The 21505-nt window shown below is 43.6% G+C and overlaps 1 protein-coding gene across 4 annotated transcripts in view; it reads right to left on the reverse strand.

Moving 5' to 3' along the window:
• Aplp2 (amyloid beta precursor like protein 2) overlaps window positions 1–21505 on the reverse strand; it is a 59882-nt gene that overhangs the window by 12095 nt on the left and 26282 nt on the right. For 2 of the 4 annotated variants that reach the window (XM_021172339.3, XM_021172340.3), the window contains exons 2-10: window positions 16162–16335; window positions 15278–15401; window positions 10413–10525; window positions 8900–9099; window positions 7118–7326; window positions 5965–6132; window positions 3165–3295; window positions 1983–2057; window positions 400–558 (exon numbers count right to left, since the gene is read on the reverse strand). In XM_021172339.3, the coding sequence (XP_021027998.1) occupies window positions 400–558; window positions 1983–2057; window positions 3165–3295; window positions 5965–6132; window positions 7118–7326; window positions 8900–9099; window positions 10413–10525; window positions 15278–15401; window positions 16162–16335 (1353 nt within the window). The remainder of the gene's footprint in view (window positions 1–399; window positions 559–1982; window positions 2058–3164; window positions 3296–5964; window positions 6133–7117; window positions 7327–8899; window positions 9100–10412; window positions 10526–15277; window positions 15402–16161; window positions 16336–21505) is intronic. The other 2 variants (XM_021172342.3, XM_021172341.3) reach the window with 1 other exon arrangement.

A 21505-nucleotide genomic window follows, 5' to 3' on the forward strand; every position in this document is an offset into this window, starting at 1 on the left:
CAAGACCAGAAGATTCACATTAGTCAGGGAGGACAGCCCACAGCATGCATGGAGGAGTCTGGGGAATTCTGTGCTCTCCCACCTTATGTGGGTTCTGGAGTTGGAACTCTGGCTGGCAGGTTTGTTCAAGAGCTGCTTTTATCCCATGTCATTGCACCAGCTTCCTATCCAATACTTCCTAGGACCCTCAAAGCAAGGCAGCTGTGATTTAAGCATTAGGAAAAGCTTGAGACCACTTAACTCAAGAGTTCTCCTATGAATTAATTTACCCAACTCCTGTTTGTTTAGTAGGCTGGCCTCAGGCTTGAGACTCTCCTGCCTCTGCCTTCCAATCTACACTTTAAGCAGGCAACACTAAGAACATGACTTCTCTGTGGTTCTGCTCTGACCCCAACTCACCCGAGGTGGGTCAGACTGCAGGGCAGCCAGGTAATTTTCCAGAGCTATGCGCCGACGGTCATTCAGCATGGCTTCTACTCGGGCCAGATGGGTTTCCACAAGCTGCTGCTTCTCACTGGCTGCTTCTTTTTCTAAAGCTTTAACCATAGCCTGGAAATGCTAAGCCGAGGAAAAAGAACAACAGGTGATTACCTGTGTGGCATCTGTAGGAAATCTAATAAGTTCACACCTAGGAACCCAATGCTTTTCTTTGCCTAGTGCCTCTGTGCTTCAGTAAGACAGTAACAGATTCAGGGACATAAGGGTACACAATATCTTATTTCTATTAAGGTGCTTCCATTCATTAAAAAAATTATATTTCTGTGTTAAAGAGACTCTATAGCTGACATTACTAAGTTTCCAATTTCAACATCTGGTTTTTCAACGTCTACAATCATCATTTCCATGTTCTAAAAAAAAATACCAACTTCTAAATCCTGAAGCCATTAACCAACAGGGCACATGTTTTAAAACAAAACACAGTTCAGTGACATGCTGGCTCACACTGAGTTGCATCTACTAGAGCTGTGAAGGGAAGATTATCTGTGAGCTGCCTGGCCACACTTACTGGCACCTTAAGGTTGCTCAGTCAAATATCCCTATAGATAAGATTGCTTGTGTAAGAATTAAAGCTCAGCTGGAGAGATGGCTCAGAGGTTAAAAGCACTGACTGCTCTTCCAGAGGTCCTGAGTTCAATTCCCAGCAACCACATGGTGGCTCACAACCATCTGTAATGGGATCCGATGCCCTCTTCTGGTGTGTCTGAAGACAGCTACAGTATACTCATATACATAAAATAAATAAAATCTTAAAAAAAAAAAAAGAAAGAAAAGAAAAGAATTACAGCTCTGAGATTTTGAGTGACTAATTAAAACACACCAAGATCCTCCAGGATACTCGGAGAGAGAGAGCTAACCTGATATATACCTACTTTAAAACGTATGCTTAGACCAGAAATTTGTTCAATTCCCAAAACTGCCCCCACTCCTAAGTTAAAGGAGTAACATGATGCATTTTTAAAACCCAAATCAGTCTTATAAATTGCTATTTATCTTGCTAGCCCCTCCCTTCTACAGAAGGGTGTACAATCAGTTGTTCTGATTTTGAGATTACATTTTTTTTTTTTTTTTTACAAAGCAAGGAATAAACTTGTATTAAAGATCTTTGTTTTCTGCCTTTTACTTTGTCAATGAGTCTGCCAGTTTCTTTTTAATCCAGTACTGTTGAAAAACAAGCTACAGTCCATGAACAAGATGACAGGGGCTTTTGCCAAGAAAGCAGAATTAACCAATAGCTAAGCCAAGGTTGCTTCCTGTACAAGTTAGGTGTGCTCTGGGAGAAGGTTTGGTTTCTTTCTATCACAAGTAAAAAATACTCGTGGTGAAATTGAAAAGGGGAGGAAAGGAGAAAGGAAGGGGAAGGGGAGGAGAGAGACAACTTCCTTGTAATTTAAGTCCCTGACTAGAAGGAGGTGTTACATTCAAATTCCCAGGGAGCTCAACTCTGTATCTTCAACAGGTCAGGCTGGACCCTTTGTCCCTACCTGAATGAGGGTCTGTCTTTCTGTCTTGGGGAGGTTCTTGGCTTGAAGCTCTGCTTCTTCCCATTCCTTCTTTACCTAGAACAAACATCAAAACACTCTTCAGAAAATAACCCTCTGAAACAACTTCCCCATTTTCTAAAAATACTGCTGGGTGCTGAATCCATGCCGGAAACTGTGCAAAAGGAAACCCTATCATCTGATCCCTGAGTCCGGATTGTTACTCAGAAGTTGCCAGCCTCAGTCATTCCCAGATCCCCTTGATACCAGGATCCTCTTGTATATACCTTAGGCAAGTTTTTCTTTATGCTTATTCTCCCTTCACTTAAAAACTAAAGAGTAATGCCTGTTTCTATCAGAAATGATGTGAAAATAAAATAATGAGCACCTCCCTAAGAATAAGTCCAGCGTGAAAGCTATAAGGGTGGAGCCCAAGTCCAGCAAGCAATCTCCATTACCACTGCTGTTCTGAGACAGTCCTATGGAGTCCACCCAGCCTCAGGCTCCCAGTGTAGCCAAGGATGGCCTTCAAGCTTTATTTTCCTGCTGCCTGTCACAGTGCAGGATAAGAGCTGTGTCCCTCTAGCCTGGTGTATGTGGTGCTTGGGTCCAGTCCAGGGCTCTATGCATGCTAAGCAAATACTCTTAGAAGGAAGCTACATCCTAAGCCCCCAGGCAAGGCCAGCCTGGATTAGGTTAAACATGATCCTGGATGAACTAGGAAATCTCCCTACTTTTAGAGTGCTTCCAAGTAAAGAGACGTACTTCCCCGAGACTTAAGACTCTTGCCTCTGCAATTACAAAGTATTAATAACTGTTTTACTTCATCTAATTTACTTTTACAGTTTTATAAACCAAGTCTTCAATTTTAACAGTGATAAAAAATGGATTTTTGAAAATAAAAATTTATAGTCAGCAATAGCTGACTTTAAACAGAATAACAAGTGCCCAAAAAGTGTTCAGAAGTATCTGCAATGCCACTGAAAGTAATGTTATCACATGAGAGGCAGCAGCTGAAGGAAAGAGATTGATTCATCTACCTAGGAGGTAGCTCTCCAGAACCGTGTGGCATTTTAGCCAACATGTCCCTCTCTTCAGCACTTGCCTAGTGTGCACCGGGTTCTGAATCTATTCCCTAGCACTACAAACCAAACCAATACAAACAGTATGAATGGTAATGTTTACCCTGTCCATTCGGTTTCGATGGCGAATTTCCAGCTGTTCCTTAGCCTTCTGGAAGCGGGCGTGCTCATTATCATCAGCTGAGGTCTCAAAATACACATCAACATCATTGGTTGGCAGGGGAGTCGGGGGAACTGAAATAAAGTCACAGAGGGAATTCTCTCTGGCAGTCAGGTAAATAGGCAAGCACAGGACCCACAAGATGGATCAACTTGTCTTGGGGCTTTGCAAGAAAAGTACAGAGCGCCCCATTGTTAGATTGCAGTGAACAATCTTTGCATAATATTCACTAAACACATCAGTCCATGCTAGTACAGTAATTTATTGGCAGACCGAAGCCCTAGCATCTTCAGCACTCATAAGGCATTTACCTATAATTAATTGCAGGACAAACAAACAAACAAACAAACAAAAAACCTGCTTCTACAGTCTTCCCTTCAGAACTTGAAACCTGAAAACCTAAAATAAGGCTACCATGTTTATTCCTAATGGTATGTAATGTAAACCAGGATTGAAATTAGACCTCATGGAGACATTTACACAAAGGTGTTGTCCATTTTTAAGGAACAGGCTCCTATCTCTCTTATGGCAATCTTTGGGTTTTAGTTTGAGAAAACTAGTTCAAATGCACACTATTTGCATATAGGTTGAGTGGACAAAGTCCAAACCATGCTAGTTCAGCATCACTGAAGGACTGATTGATACCTCTGTCTGGTAAAAAGTCTAATGGCAGTTAAACTAAATCTCTATATTTGATGAGGACACCTTCTACTGATGGGAAGATATGCCTTGGTGGTCTTGATTCATGACTCTGACTGAAGATGCTTCCAGTTGTCCTTCAGCACACAGATCCATTAAAACAGAGGCCTCTTACCTCACTGCTGGTTAGGCATGAGCTGTTCCGGCCCCCAAGGCTAGTGATTACCTGCACAATGGACTGGGCAGGCAAGTTTACTTTGCATAGTTTTAATCCATTAGAATAGGTATGCAACTAATTAAACAAACAAACTAGAAATTAGCTAACCACTCCACAAAGTTATCAGATGCAATTTTCCTTGCATCCCTTTATTTAGTAAGCCTTATAATTTTGTGATATTTTGTCTCTTTGTAATTTAAAAAGGATCTCAGTATCTAGCTGTCAGATCAACAAAATTACAGTTTGTTTCTTAGGAAATTATATTCTCCTAGTATTTACTCAAAGTTTGGTGAAAATTTTCAAATCTATTCAATATACAGTCATCAGAAGTATAAAGGCTTTCATGCTGAATGGATGGTTTCACTCTCTGGGCTAGGAATATGCACACAGTAGGTCTAACCACTCCTAGAAGCTAAAAAGGAAGGGTGTGCCACTCTGGAGACTTCTATGGCCCACGCATGGGTCAGAATCATGACAAGCTCAGCCTTCACAGGTCTCAGACCTCTTAAGAGACACCATGTGATCCCAGAAAACCTGGTCCATAGCTATTCCAGGCTCTCCAGCTAAGAGCCCTGCAAGTACAGATACAGGGCTCTCCTGGTGCACAGGAAACTTCATCTTGTTTCAAAGCACTGTCTGAGCTTTAGGCAGAGGCAGTATCTCCATATTCAGTGACATGACTAAAGGGCCTCAGCTACTCCTTAAACATTAGCCCAAAACAATGTTCATATTCTTTAGCTAGGCCACTTTTAAAAGCAGTAAACATCACAAAAACTCTTACCTCTAAATCTGTTCTAAATAAACTGTTTATGAATGGGAGTTCCAATGGCTCATTCTTTCTCTTGTCAAGACTACTAAATAAAAATAGCCTTCCCTAGTGTATCGGGAATGGAAGCAATAAAAGCACACCACACTAGGCTAAAATCTTAAACCGCTTTGGAAGAGCAGTGAAGATATTGGAATAAAAAGCCATGAGAAGCTACAGCAAACACCAGGGGCAGGCAGCAGCTCATTCTAATGAGTTCCAGAGCAGAAACCAAGGCAAAATTCCTGGTCTGAGGATTTTCCTAGGCACATGAATTAATACCACAAGACAGAGTCTTAAAAAAGGAAGCAGTACCTATGAGAACAGAAAAACTTTCTCTATGTGTAACATAAGTCCAATCAATGCAACCACTGCCCTTCCTCTGAAACCAAATCACACACAAACAGAAATGCACTCATTTCCTGAGGCCCTGCACAACCCATGTGACCACAACACTGACAAGGCCGAGTCAAGAAGTTTGGAGCACAGATTTCTTCCCAGTAGAATGCACAAAACAAGGTGTTACAATACTCTGGAATCCCACAAGTATTCCTGCTGTCACTGCTTTTGACGGTGGGCATCCTAACAGGTAGTATGTAGCACAGGGGGCAGCAAAAGGTTAGGGCAAAGACAGAAAAAGAGGCAAGGCCCAAGGCACATGCTTGAGCATGCTCAGTGCTATCATGTAATGGCTCTATGGTACCTCTCAACAACAGCTGACCAGCAGGCATGGCTGCCTTCCCTGCTGACACTAATCCCCACCCCCACAGCCTATGAACTCCAAGGCCCACAAGAAAGAACAAGCCCCTGGTTGTGCCACCCACAGCACCAGAGTGGACATACTACCACCAACAACCATCAGTAGACACACAGGGAGCACAGGACACCAAAAACTGAGCTTATAACTGCCAGGAGAAAGCAAAGCCTTGGTCTAGCAAGCACAAAGATGAGGGGAAAACGACTGACAGCAAACACCCAAGTCAGCATAAACATGACAGATGCAGTCACAAGGACGGCCAGGAGAGACAGAAGGCTGGACAGGATGGCACTGCTGTGCAGGGCCGGCACAAGGCGGGACTTACTCATCGCTTTACACACAGCCATACAATAATCCTCAGACTCAAAATTGTTCCTGTTGCCGCCGCAGCCGCCATATATAAAGCGTACGCACTTTCCCTTGGAGAGGTCGAAGTACCAACGAGGCATCACAGCCCGGCAGGGCCCCGTCATGGCCTCCTGGGAGCAGACAGCTGTGTGAAAATGGTCAGAGTGTCAGCAGGGCAGAGGCAGTGCTTGAAATGCTTCACAGTGTCCAGGCCAGCTGGGGCAAGGCTGGAGCCACAACTGGCCCAGAAGGCCCTGACTAGCCTCACCAATACAGGCAAACAGAATCACTTTCCATGGGATGAAGAATTCAGAGAGAAAGATAACTTTATTTTTTTGGTTTTGCACTGAGTCTAGATTAGTACCACAGGCTGACATAAAGGATCTTCTTGTGAGCCTCACACTTGTGGTCTGTGCAGTGGAGACAGGTGCCTGCTTTGTTCTGATGGCTCCTAGGACCAAAGGAGTCCATGTGAGAAGAAAGGCCATTTAAATGGTAGTACCTGCAGCAGGGGCTGAAGCACCTGCAAAGGACCAGTGTTTCCACTGTCACAATCTCCAAATAAGCCGCACGCTTCTACACCAGCCAAGTATTTCCTCCAGCTGAGTCCTTACTAATTCTTCAGGTCTGACACACTTTCAAACATACAATCAGCAGTATATAATGGTTCTAAACTATCATAGCCTCTTCTTTTTTCAATTTCATCTTACCCACTAGAAATGCCTGACAAGAAGGGTAGACTATAGACAGGAACACACACGGAGAAAGAAAAATCAAGCAAGTCACCAGGCTCTACAGAGCTGGTTCCTGAGCAGCACTGAGGTGGGAAGCATCCTGGGAGGACAGCACACCTTAAGCTGGCTATGGAGGAACCTGAAGCACTGCTGCTGCGAATTCTCTAACGCAATCCTTATAACGCCAAACCCTGCTGTCTGGCTCCACTCTGAATCTCTCCTGGATGTGCCACCTGCTCGTGCTGACAGCTCCACTGCCACACTAAAGAGTCTGTCTTCCCAATGGTGCAGACACTGCTTTGCCTTCTGATACTTACCCGTGCTGAATGATGAATGCAATACAAGCGCCAGGTAAAGAAACGTGGATTTTAAAGCCAGGGCTTTATGCTGAGTTACCTTTAACATCGTGAACAATCTCCTTGTCTGAAATGGTGCCCTCGCTGCTGGGTTCCGTTGGGTTCTCCTCGTTGTAATCATCTCCTTTAAAGGGGTCATAGTAGTAATCACGGTCTTCCACCACTTCCTCCCCTTCCTCCTCATCCTCCTCTTCCTCATCTGCAGCTGCTTCTGTGAAGTCTTCCAAATCTGCTTCAGTAGGAAATTCACTAGGTCATAAGCCAAAAAGCAAAGTTAGTAGCACAAAGCATGACTCCCTTCCCTATTCTGAAACACAAAAACAGAGACAGGAAATAAGCTCCTCTCACATGTAACCGGGACACCAAAGCCCTCAGCCCAGCTTTATGTCAATACAGAATTGCATTAACTTGTAAAAAAGAACATGGCCTAGGCGCTGGATGTTTGTTTGTTAAGAGTTCTTACTGCTCTTGCAGAGGACTTGGGTTCGATTCCCAACACTTACATAGAGGTTCACAACTACTTCTAACTCTAGCTCCAAGGGATCCTGGGCCCTCTTCAGACCTCAAGAGCATAGGCATACACATAATGCACATACATGTATGCAGACAAAATGCTCATATATGTAAAATAATAATGAGGAAGAGGAAGAAGAGGAGGAAGAGGAGGAGTAACTAAAAAAAAACAAACAACAAACCAATGTGGTTCAAATTGATTGAAAGAGAAAAGCCACAGGTTTTCATATATTCGATTAGGACTAAAATATAAAGCTAGATGAAATTCAGCACAAGGGGATACTCCTGTACTGGTGGTTGGGTTTTGTCATCTGACAACAAGCTTTCTCTGGGAAGAGAAATCTCAATTGATGAAATGCCTCCTTGATAGAGCTTGCCCATAGGCATTCTCCTAATGATTGACTTCAAAGGGCCTAGTAAACTGTGGGTGGCTGTCACCCTAGACAGGCGGTCTTGGGGTGCATAAGAAAGCAAACTGAGTTCTTACACTCTTGCCTCTCGCTCCCTTGTGCCCCCTCTCTCCCTATTCCCTTTCCCCCTCTTTCCACATGGGTCATGGCCAGCTTCCACTTATCCAACTCTCTCCTCTCTGCCTTCCTCTGCCTCTTCTATTCTCTTAACTCCCCTCCCCATGCCCTAAATAAACTCTATTCTATATTAAGAAATAGAGAGAGAGGAGAGAGAGAGAGAGAGAGAAGAGAAGAGAAGAGAAGAGAAGAGAAGAGAAGAGAAGAGAAGAGAAGAGAAGAGAAGAGAAGAGAAGAGAAGAGAAGAGAAGAGAAGAGAAAGTAAACTGAACAAGCCAGTAGGCATCACTCCTTCAAGGTCTTTCAGTCCTACCTCCAGGTCCTGCCCTCCTTCGAGAAGGACTGGAAGCTGTGAGGTGAAGTCCCCAGGTTGGTTGTGGTCACTGTCCTATCACAGCAGTAGAGACCTAACTAAGACTTTCCAGCACGCTATCCCTTGCAGCATACTCAGTATCAATAAATTCTTCTTTGTATTTAGAAAAAAAGAAAAGAAAAGAAACCCATGGCCTTATCTAGCAATGAGGGACCAACAGCCACTTTTACAGAAAGGCTAAAAACCAGGCTTGCCACAAACTCTGTCGTAAAACTCTAATCCCAGAACTCTGGAGACAAAGGCAGACAGATTTCTGATCCAAGACGAGCCTGGTCTGTATAAGGAGTTCCAGGCCAGCTAAGGCTACAAAGTGAGACCCCTATTTCACAAGCACAGATTTAAAGGCCTCCACCCCTCCCAAATCAAACAAAACCAGACAAAATGAATCTAACACTTTAAACAAATTAACCTTTTATCAAGATCATAGTCTTCCTCTTCATCCTCTTCATCCTCTTCCTCCTCTTCCTCCTCTTCTTTGGACATAGTCGAGTCAGAGTCAACAATCTTTGTCTGAGGGCAGCACACATACTCGGTGCCATGGAACTGGTCTACCCCGCAGGGCAGCAGCATGCCATAGCTATATAAGGTCAGCCCCTCAGTCAGACATGCCTACAAGAAATCCACAGATCACATCAGGACATTTTCACAAGCTCCCTCCAGCTCTAGCTTCATCCAAAAGAAATCTTAGGTGGTAATGCATTCTCTTCTGGACATGTTAACTGTTCTGTCAAGAAGTTATCATACTATTATTTTAAGTAAGAACTTGAAGTTTTTCTTAATTTATAATTTCATCTTAGACAAAAACAACTAAAACTTAAGATCTAAGAAACAATTTAAAGAGTTTCAGGAATTAACAAGACAAGACTATCCAATGCCATTACTCCTGGGATGGAAACTATTCCATAATCTGACTAAAGACAAATTACTGGAGGACTAATCTAACTGAAGGATCAGCGGAAGAAAGGCAGTTCTTCCCTACCAGAAAAATGAAGTGGCACCCGAGCTTGCCTACTAAGCTTGTGTGCCTGTGCACACCTAAGCCTGCCTGTCGTGCTTGTATGCATAGGCATACCTAGGGCTAGTTCTTCACTGAGGAGCCAGGATGCCTTCTTGGGAGCTCTGCTGACAACATATGTGATTCTTGATTCAACTTTCTTTAACCCCTTCCACCCCATTCCGTAATCAAACCCAAGACTTGCACATACTAGACAACTGTTCTTTAAATAAGCTATATATCAGTCCACGTGAAGGAGGATATACCACTAAGTATTTTCTGTTCCCTTTGTGACAGTGCTAGAAATAAACTGAACCCAAGGCTTCAAACATGCTGCACAGGAGCCCTGCTACCAGTTTATATTCTTAGCTCATGACTAACAGTTTTAACTCTAGAAACCAGACTTGCTCTGCTGTACCCTTTTACAAAAGATAGCTAGTCTTCTCCCAAGTATCTTTTTAATATCTTTATTTATGTGTCTGCCACATATATGCAGGTGCCTTTGAATGCCAGGTGAGAGAGAGCATGAGATCTGGGGACCTGGAACTACAGGTGGCTGTGTGTCACGCAACGTGGGTGCTGGGAACCAAACTCGGGTTCTTTGAGAGGGCAGGAAGCACCTGTAACTACTGAGTTCTCTCTCTGGCCTCCTTCTAGGTCTCTGTAATTTAACACAGAACTACCTAGGGGTAGTGTCACACACCCCTCTTACTTACAGCATGAGGGAGGCTAAAGCTGGAGGACTGTGATGAGTTCCAGGTCAGCCTGAAGTACCAGGCCATCTAGAACCACACAGTTATAAAAGAAAGAAAGAGAGAAAGACAGACAGACAGACAGACAGACAAACACCCTGGTGTTGGCTGGTGGTGTGGAAAGGAATGTTCCTCTTCTGACAGCTGGCGACTGCCTGCTCCACACGAGCTCTTACCTCCTTGACTAGCGTGTGCCAGCGCTGGTGCTTCTCACACACCTCCATCCGCTCTTGGTGGAAAAACTGGCAGTTTTCAGGAACTAGCAGGACATCACTTACAAATTCACCCACTGGGAGAAACAAAAAGCCTTGTCAGAAGCAAATCTGGTTGTCCTTCAGGGTGAACACACACAGCCTTCAGTTCTGATCCTCCGATGAATGTTTACAGGTTGCTGCACATCCAGGCGTACATAAGCACGCGTGGACACTGAAGGACTCCCTATCCCACCTGCGGCTTGGGCAGTAACATTTCCTGGCTACAATCCTGTACAGGAACTACTGCAATACATTTCTGGGAGATGTGACAGGATCCCTGTCCATGACCACCTCAAGCGACACACCTCATGACCAGTGTGCTGAACCTTTCTTCACAAAACTACTAGAAACACTGATACAGATAAAATTTTAAGTGGATGATTAATCACAAGAAAGCAAGGAACCTTTTCAGTGGGAAACTACCAAAACTTAGTGACCAAGATAACGTTCCAATTCAGGACAAGCTGACATGTGCAATGCCCTGAGAGTGTATCAGTATCATCTACAGCATGCCTGCCAAGTCTAATAATTTAAATGTAATCCTAACAAAACAAATCCAAATTCTGAGAAGTTCTACATTTCAAAGATTTTTTTAATGTGCGTGTACATGCATGCACATATTTATATGCACTGGGGTGCAGGTGAGCACAGACCCCCTGGAACTAGAGTTCCAGGCAGTTTTGAGTTCCCCGACATGGGTATTAGGAAGCTAATTCTGGTCTTCTACCAAGAGCAGCAAATATTCTTAACTGCTGCATGGACCGTATGTCCAACCCCCCCAGGAACAGTTTATTAAACAAAGGTCTGGACTCAAAATATATTGTCATTTGAGATTTAAAAGACTGAGAAACTCTCCTGGTTAAATATAATGTGTGATTCTTTATTAAAAAGGAAACTATAAAGATTATTTTAACATTTAGGAAAATGTCTTAAAGGGTAGTCACTGTAGTAGATTTTTCCTGTTTTTAGAAGCAAAGCTGTTTCAATGTCCCAAGTTATTTTCAAATAATTTAGCAACCAAAGTGTATGTGGAAGGCACTGAGGGGCTGGGAAAAGTCAAGCAAATATTTACAAATATAGGTTAAAGGCAGAGGTGTTCACGGCTTTCTTCTCCTTAGGTCTCAACTTTGAAGGGATGGAAGGAACTCTGTCTTTCTTCCAATACAGTGATGGGGTTCCTGCACCGACTGCCACACAGATGGGAAACATGGGTGTGAAGATTAGTATCATTACCAATGTGCGTATTTACATGTTTATTAATTTTCCATAATTGAGAGAGAGAGAGAGACAAAGACAGAATGAGGGGGAGGGGGAGGGGGAGGGGGAGGGGGAGGGGGAGGGGGAGGGTGTGTGTAACTGGATTACTGTTCAGAGATCCTGATTAAGCCTTGTATGGACGGACTCACTAACTTGCTTTCCAGGTGATTTTGATGTACTCACATGTCCACAGAGGATCTAAACAGAAGAAAATAAAGATCTATGTGTGCTTTCTTTTCTATGGCAAAGATGCAAGTAAGGAATATGGGAGAGCAAACAAGCTAGCCTGAAGTTAGATGCAGGGAATGTAACAAAGGGAGGCCAAGTTTGGTGGTACTAGCCTTTAATCCCAGCACTCTGGAGGCTGAGGCAGGAGGATTTGAGTTCAGAGGCCAACCTGGTCTACAGAGGGAGCTCCAGGATAGTCAGGGCTACACACAGAAATCCTGTCTCAAAAAAAGGAGAGTGTGGGAGAAGGTACAGGCACCATATACTAAAAAGATTTCTAGCTTAGCTCTGAGAAAACTAAGCAGAACCATGACTAGTTCTGACCTCATGCCTTGGTCCTATGAGCCACCTTCAAGTCTCTCAGTTAAGAAAAGGGGAGTCACTGATCTTGCCAAGGGGGTTGTGTTGGTTCAGGTAAGATTGGCTCCCATAGGCTCATATACTGGAATGCTTAGGCATTAGGGAGTAGTGCCACTCAAGAAAGATTAGGAGGCGTGGGCTTGGTGGAGGAAGTGCACCACTAGAGATAGACTTTAAGGTTTCAAAAGCCCAAGCCAGGCCCTTTCTTCCTGCTACATGCAGATCTGGACGTAGAACTCTCAGCTCTTCTTCAGCACCATGTCTGCCTGTATGCTGCCATCCTTTCTGCTATGATGATAAAGGATTGCACCTCTGAAACTGTAAGCCAGCCCCAATTCAATGCTTCCTTTTTAAGAGCTGCCCTAGCTGGGCAGTGGTGGCACATGCCTTTAATCCCAGCACTTGGGAGGAAGAGGTAGACAGCTTTGTTTAACAAGTGGGCCAAGAAACAGTAACAGCCTTGATAGAACTAAGCTACAACTAATGTCCGTATCTAGGCTAATTCCTGGCTAACTTCAGAAGAGAAAAACTATAGGAGGGGTGTGGGGTAGGGTGTGTGTGTGTGGGGGGAGGGGGGCATTTCCTTTTTTATACCAGAAAACATTTCCTTTAAGATGAAGACATGCTAAACAGGCACAGGTCGCAGCAACATAAAGGAACACACCCAGAGGCCCTATCTGGGCAGCCAGCATGACTGCAGGCAACATCTTACCCAGCTGACAAGTTCTCAACAGCAGTGTAACAAGCTGACATCACACAATTCTTAATAATATAAGTTCTGACACTGCTCTCAAAAACATATAAAGCAGGGCTGGCACGATGGTAACAGGTAAAGGCAGCTGCTGAACAAGCCTAGGGACTTAAGTTCAATCCCAGATCTCACATGAAGTGGAAGGAGAGAGCCAAGTTCACAGCCTGTTCTGACTTCTACATGTATGTGGCACATGCCCTCTCTGCCCCGTGTCACTCAGGCACACAGACAATACTAGGATGTGTTTTCAAAAAAGCAGCAAGGACAGACAAACCCAAGCTGTCCAATGTTAGCACAGTGCAAAGCAAGAGCCAGACAGTGTAGTTAAGATGGCAGGCCCGAAGGAGGATCAAATCAGGGAGTTTCTAAGCCTTACTTAGTAAAGAGCTTCCTGGATAAGGAATAGAAACCATAGAATTCTATGCTAGGACATAATTTGATCATCTTATATCACTGAAGGCAACACACTGCGAACGAACATGACTGAGAAACATGCACGAAGGTTGCAGTCACAGTCCACACAAAATGTGAAGAGAAGCAGCAATCTGATGGAAGGAGGTGTAAGCCAGAAGTTCACAGTTTCTGATTCTCAGTACCCTGGGGGGTCTGGATTGCTTTGCTTCTTTGCTTGTTTTATCAAACCACTAAACCAACACAGCTTTTAAAGATAAGGAGCTAGGTCCAACAGTAGCTTACTATCAGGGCCTATTACCTTAGTACATGCTGGGCACTGGATAACCAAGCTCCACAGTGCACTCGGGTCACACGCAGGCTACCACTGTCATCTCACCTCTGGCAGTGTTCATGAGACTTACTTTCTAATCACAGAAACCATTAAGAACACAGTGATGAAGACAGAAGGTTGCTGAAAGACTCAAGAACAATCAAACTAAGCTGGGCAGTGCTGTCACAAGCATTTAACCCCCGCTTGTGAGGACGGTGGATCTCTTGAGTTCTAGGCCAAGCTGGTCTACACAGACAGTTCCAGGACAGCCAAGGCTACAGTTACAGCTTCAAGGCTCAAAAAAATTAAAAAAGATAAAAATAAAATCTGAAGCTGGAAACATATACACTCAGAATGGTGTTTCAGTTACACTTTGAGAATTTTACAAGTAGATTTCTCAGAACCTAACGGAAGGGAAGACCATCCTTAAACAATATCATAAAAATATTTTAGCGTACTCCAGACTACACAGCACATTTAAAGGAGATGGCTAAGCGTACACACACACACTGTCCCTCCTTCCTGCTGAGGAATGCTGTACAGCAACACAAGAGCTGCTGCATGCTCTGACTCCTTGGGTCTATTTCTTCCTCTTGGCAATACTTTCTCGCTACATGTGAGCCTAATAAAAGCAACACACTCCATTTTGCTGCTGTCTGCATTTTAAGGGAAAGTTGTAACGGAGTGAGGCAGAGGAATACATTTAACAGATGGCTCATATTAGATCTAAAGATCTCCTCAGGTGTCAGTGCTGGTGCCTTACCTGTGTTAATATGACTGAACCAAGGCCAACTGTTTCAGCCTTACTAGCATCTGAGACCCAATCTGTTCTTGAATCACCCAGACTATTGATAGTTCTGTGAGTTAACCATTCACATGTCAGGCAACAAAGAGTTAAAAAGACTGCATTCACTAACAACCCTACTTCTGAGGAACACACTCACCCACAGCTTTGTTCAAGCTGGCACTAAAGGTTATCGCCCCAGTGACTGAATGACACCACTTGGGTAAAGCCCTAGCCCTGGAGAATGGCGGGTCCACATGGCATCTGGCCCTGGCACCTGGCCACATGCTATGAGTCATGTTCCCTCTCCAGAGAACTACCCACTGCCTGATGGGACTCACAGTGCAATTGTGAACACGGTAAATTGCAGGAACAGAGGACAGTTTTCCTCTGTCTTTCTTACCACTGATTTCAAATGGTTAATGCTAAGGGCAAATCTGTCCTGCTTTGTAGGTGACGCTTCTTTCTGTCTGGTGTCCCGTGAAAGGCCCATTCTCCAGAGGCAAAAAGAGGTTCACATGGGAGAGGCAGTCAACCTCAGAGATGAAGTCTACCACCAACACAAGGAAGCCACAAGAACTCCTAGGGAAAGATCCTCCACTGACTTGATCAGATGCAGATACTTTACTAGGGTCCCAGCACAGTGCTCAAGGGAGGGGGAGGGGGCAAACAAAAGCACTTACCAAGACACTTGAATGGTATAACAATGTGACTCTTGCACTGCCTTTTGTCCCTTCGGCACCAACTATCAATACTGACTGGCTGGTTTGCTTCCATCACATTTGTGATCTGCAGCTCTGGATATATCTGTTTAAGAACAACAACAAAATCCACACGATAAGCCTACCTGCAAATGGAGAAGTGCCTCCGAGACCACCCATATGCTACATCAACCTCAAGTTCTACTACACTAATCCATGATCTAACAACAAAATAAAAATATCCTGAGCTACTACTTGTTTTTTGTTTCTCACTTTTATAACAGATATTATTGAATTTCCTCCAAAGTTTCTTGAGACATCAGCAGCAGCAGCAGCAGCCTTAGCCAGCTGGAGAACAGAATCGTCTGACTTGCCTATCTTGTGACAGCATAGGTTTTAAACTGGTCATTGAACCTGCCTGCGACCTTGTCAACCTCAGCTGTATTCATCTTGATGGTCATGGGGTCCCAATGATGTGGTTGTGCATTTCTGCAGTATATACAGATCCACAAACTCACCATCATTGTTCTGCATGTGGAGGCTGCACCTGCTCCCTCCCTCTAGTTCCAGTGCAAGCAGCTAAGACAAAGGCTGGTTTTCTTTTGATGGTTTATATTTCTGATTCCTCCCATAGATTATATTTTAAAATGGAATGTACATGTAAGATAAATGCAGCAGGCTTTCAACCCAAAACAAATCTCACTGGGTATCAAGAAGCAAAACCTCTGCAATACTAAATCATACCACACACACTTAGAAACAAAAGGGGCTAGAGCTCCAGTTCTTAGTGCTTGGGTCTCGGGGAACACATGCAACACTGACACAGAAAAGGGGAGAGAAGGGGAACGTTCTGGCAACACTCTTACCTCCTGGCAGTACTGAAGAACCTCCTCCTTTGTTCCAAGGCAGCTCTTGGTGCCTGTTGGGTCAGGCTCCCATTTGCCAGTCTGAATGTTCACATGCATATTCAGCTTCCCACAGAACATCGCAATCTGAGGCTCAGCAACAGCGAAACCTGTTCCAGCATTGGCTGCAAGAGCCTAGCAAAAGATAAACCAGAGGTTTCAGGTTTATTCAAAACATCTGCAAAGGCAGTCATTTAACGATTCATACAGGATCAATTATCTCACAACTAGATTACTCAGTACAGTTGGAAGGTGCTGAAGAATCCTGTGGGAATATTCTGATGTGGTCTGGGAGAAGGATCACCAACCCGGCAAGATGGTTTAGCAGGCAAAGACACTTATTGCCAAGCCTGACTACTGAGTTTGATCCCTAAGAGCTACATGATGGAAGGAGAGAAATGATTTCCATGTGTGTCAAGACCCTTGCATCCACTCAACTGCCACCCACCTGAGGGGACAGGGGTCACCCAGGTGGTACTGGTTTTGAAGGCATGAAGGGGTCACGCAGAGCAGCTGAGGCTCGGCACTGTGAGAGGCCATGGAAGGCCATTGGTGAAGGTGCAGCCTCAGTTGCAATTGACGGCCCAGGACTGAAGGGGTTTGGAGATGCCAGTACCATGAGATGACCACCAAGAGCAGCAACAGCAGCAGTGGAGGACAGGCATCTGGAACCTAGAGGACAGCGTGTGTGCTACAAAGGGCCCAGCTGGAGAAGTGACCCAAGCCCTTGGAGGAGCCCAGAGGATTATGAGTTGGGTCCCAGACATTGGACAGTTGGAGATTGATTTTTGCTTTGATTGTGACTGTGCCCTGATATTTTCCCTCTCGAAGGAAGAAACTACTTTAGTGGAGCCCACAGTTAAGAGACTTTTAATTGTAAAAAGACTTTGGATTTTAAAAGAGATGGATATTTTAAAGAGATTGAAATTTTAAGAATATGTAAAGACTGTGGGATGTTTACAGTTATTTAGACCTTGGGGATGAATAAGAACTAAGGGTTGAGGCTTACTAGTGATGTGTTTGTGTGTCAAGTTGACAAGGGGTCAATTGTACTGGCTAGTTTTGTGTCAACGTGACACAGCTGGAGTTATCACAGAGAAAGGAGCTTCAGTTGAGGAAATGCCTCCATGAGATCCAACTGTAAGGCATTTTCTCAATTAGTGATCAAGGGGGAAAGGCCCCTTGTGGGTGGGACCATCTCTAGTCTTGGTTCTATAAGAAAGCAGGCTGAGCAAGCCAGGGGAAGCAAGCCAGTAAAGAACATCCCTCCATGGCCTCTGCATCAGCTCCTGCTCCCTGACCTGCTTGAGTTCCAGTCCTGACTTCCTTGGTGATGAACAGCAATATGGAATTGTAAGCTGAATAAACCCTTTCCTCCCCAACTTGCTTCTTGGTCATGATGTTTGTGCGAGAATAGAAACCCTGACTAAGACAATGACTTTTGGGTATATATGATGAAGTGAAATGGGAACTCTAACCTCTACTGAGCACTTCAGAATAGCCCAAACCTGACCACCATCTAGTCTAATACAAGCTACTCATTCCTTTACACGCAAATTATGAGAGCCGAGAACAGATAAAACTCCAAATAATTTCCTTAATTCACTCATACAACAACAACAAAAAATTTCCATCAAGTAACTATATGTAATGAATATACTTCCTCAGTACTCCATCTAGTGTCAAGTCAAAATTCACTAAAAAAGAAACTAGATTCACAGTCTTAAAGAGGAAAATAACCCAGCACTGAGTGAACATTAGGAAGACTGTGACCTCCATTAGAGTAGAGTAATGAAGGAAGCAGTACAGTAGGGCCAGGTCTACAGTCTGGCACTGGAAGGAACTCAGCCTTCATCACTTAAGTGTTGAGAGATTTAAACAGAGCTCTAGTTCCCAGTGCCTCTGCTGGTTACAGAGTAAAAGTAGACTGTGAGTAAGCAAGGGAAGGGCTCAGAATGCTAGAAGTGCATGGGCCAACAGAAAAGTAGTGGTAGCTTGGGCTAAAGTGGTGTACAGTAAGAAGAGACTCACACCGTGATGCTCAAAAGTCACAGGGCGAGCGAAACAGCATGAACTGAAGCTGTCAAACTTGTAAGGCAATGTAATCATTTCTTTTTCTAAAGCTGATTGTCTCAGGCACTTTGTTATAAATAATACAACAGTAGTTAACAATCAGTATGTGGCAGCCTCGGTCATGGAAACAGAACACTAAAAAGGATTTCATAAGTTGGGCATGTGTCTATTGCCCTGGTTCATCAAAAGGCTGAGGCAGAAGTCCATGAGTTTGGAACCAGTTTGCTCAACAAAGCAAGAGCTTAACTTTTTCAAATAAAAAAGAAAGGGATGAAAGGATTTCATAAATGAATTTATCTAATCTGCATAAAAAATATTTCAGCCATTCTTTGGCAATATCCATGTTTTATGACAAGACCTTAACCAGTAACAGCTCAGAAATAGGCGAGAAATAGTAGTTAGTAAAGGCAAGGCTCCTCTGGAGCAATGTGCCTGTGCCTAGGGTCACAGTAGTCCTTCATCCACGGAAGTTATGTTCCCGGGCCCACAGTGAAGGCCTAAAGCTATGAAGTACACTGGACTGTATACATGCTTTTCCCATGCCATAATAAAGCTTAATGTGCAAAGTAAGCATAGCAAGAAAAAATAAGCACCAAGGGGACCAACAGTTTAAAGGACCAAGGTTCAACTCCCAGCACCTACATAGTAGGTCACAACTATTTGTAACTTGAGTTCTCAGGAAATGGACATCTCTGGCCTCTGCAAGCACTAGACATATACGTACTGCACAGACTTACTTTCAAGCAAAACACCCATACAGATAAAATTAAAATAAAATTTTGAAGAGAAAAAAAAAACAAAACAAATTTGAAGTAAAAAGAATTCTGAGCAATGTTTCAACTACATATGATCTTGTATGCATCTAACATTGAAGATATCTACTAAGCAAATAGGATTTAGGGTACCACATCTAATCATATGCAAGACAGGAAGGTGAGGGAAGCGTTTGAGCCTTAAGTGCTCAGAATGGACAGGGTAAGAAGCGTTGATTAGTTGTGTAGGCCCACTGAGCCTCAACACTGAACTGGTCGATTCTAGTGCATTTATCAGCCAAGACTACGTTCCACATGTTACTCATTATGGTTGCTGGCTAAAAGACCACAAGAGTTTCAACTGTATAAATGCTCAGTTAATGGGTCAACCGCGGAGGTCAATACATCAGTGAAAGTGCATTTGATTTCTGCAGTGAGATGGTCAGTGCTATCTTCCCTAAAGAGTCTAAAGTATCAGAGGTTAAAGCAACAGGAAGGAGAGCGAAACAGCCAGATCTCACATCAGTTACCACCAAGAAAGAGCGTAACTGGAATCAATCCAGACAGCTAATAGGATACAGTGATTCACTTCTGAGTTCAGAAAGATTAATCCTTGTGGTCATGAGAGACTCTCAAGACAGTATCCTCTGAAATATAAAAGGCCTCTGTGGGCCACATGTAGGAACCAACTAATCAAACATACCCGACCTCACCTAGAGTGACAGGGTCACCGCTGTATGATGTCTGTGCTTCTTTCCTTGGAAATGCTGCTATTTAATGTGCTCGCCATTTTCTTAAGCACCGACAGCGCCTCGACCCATTACTTCAACACATAAATCAATCTACTTCCTAAACTACCATGTTACAAATGGGACTTCACTGCCAAGTCAGCACTTCTGATATCCTGTGAACTGGAATGCTCTACGAAAGAAAATGAATGCCCTACCCACACCCTGGCACTTAAGCAGGCCCTGTGATCTATGCACACATGTGGCAGCACTTTCGAGGCTTTGAAAACAAGCTGCATCAACTGCTTTCCTAGCCAGTGCCTCCACTTACTTAATAATTCATTCTTAATAAGAAACCCCATTTCATTAATTTGGCTCAGAAAGAATTCAGCTATCTAAGGAAAGGAATTCAACTTAGTAGACAGTGCTCCTAATAATCTGAAGAAGCTTGAAGCATTTTCAGTCAATATTCAAAACGTAAGTCTGGGCCTGCAACAAGTCCATCCTTAATATCACTTCAGGAGCCCAATCCCTGGCTGGAGCTCATAAACTGTCTCCCCTCACAAAGCTGCTGGGACCAACGCAGCTCTCCTACCTCAGAGCTGGTATGTAGCAGCTACTTCTTTCCTCACTGAAGCTACTGCGCCCAAATCAAATCTGGCCTTACAGTTTGACAAAGAGCCTCCTGAACTGGCAGCATCCTCCCCAAGGGCAGGCTTTCTCAAACTACAGCTGTGGCAGTGTGGCTTCCTTAGTGATGCTTTCCACCACTTTAGAGTCAACAGCTCAGCTCCCATAAACAGTGAAACAGATCTCTGCAGCATCTAGCTAGGCTTGCAAGCTAGTGACAAAAGACACTCTTATTCAAATGTTCTTATACCTTTTCAAAAAGAAAAAAATTTGAAGATATTATTTCATTCCTCTTCAAGTATTGAATAAGCCTTCATGATCACCAGGCAGTGGTGGCACACACCTTGGGCAGAGGCAGACAGATCTCTGAAACCAGCCTGTTCTAGGACAGTCAGTGAAACCCAATCTCTAAATATAAACAATTTAAATATATGTTCACAAACTTTTCACCAAAGATTTACTTGTCAAAAGAAAATAAAATACATTCCGTTCTGAGTATACTTCAACATATTTGTCTCTGGAGAAAAAAAAAAAAACATGAAGTTGGGTTGGGGATAAATCTAGAAAGAGCTGGGAAAAAGAAAGGATATAATTAAACTACATTGTATGCAAATTTAAAAAAAAATAATAGGCAAAAAAAAAAAATCTCTCCCAGGCTATGACTAACTACAAAAAGGAAGACAATTGGAGCGAAAACACTAACCAGACACTAGTGTGCATTTCACCAGCAACAAGACATTAAAGGAAACAGGTCAGGGAAAAAAAAGAACAGAACTGTTAACAAATCAGGAAAGATCAGGCACAAACAACAAATGAATGCAATGTGGGAGCTTGAACAGGATACTAGGACAGGAAAAGGCCACTGGTGGGAGAAAGCAGAGCAGTCATTTGCACAAGCTCTGCCAACACAAGCTCCTGTGCTCCATCGATGGATTGTGTAAGATACAAATTCCGCGGCTGGACAGAGAATTCTGCAGTATTGTCTTAAGGCCTAAAACACTCAAAGTAAAACTATTTGAGGGCTGATGTAGCTTATCAAAATAGCACCTAGTCAGCACGCACAACCAGTGGGTTAGATCCCAGCACCACCAAAACAACCAAGTGGTTTTGTTTTAATCTTGG

The sequence above is a fragment of the Mus caroli genome, unplaced genomic scaffold (genome assembly GCF_978045245.1).
Source record: "Mus caroli unplaced genomic scaffold, Mus_caroli_1 scaffold_11, whole genome shotgun sequence".
NCBI classification, from domain to species: Eukaryota; Metazoa; Chordata; class Mammalia; order Rodentia; family Muridae; genus Mus; species Mus caroli.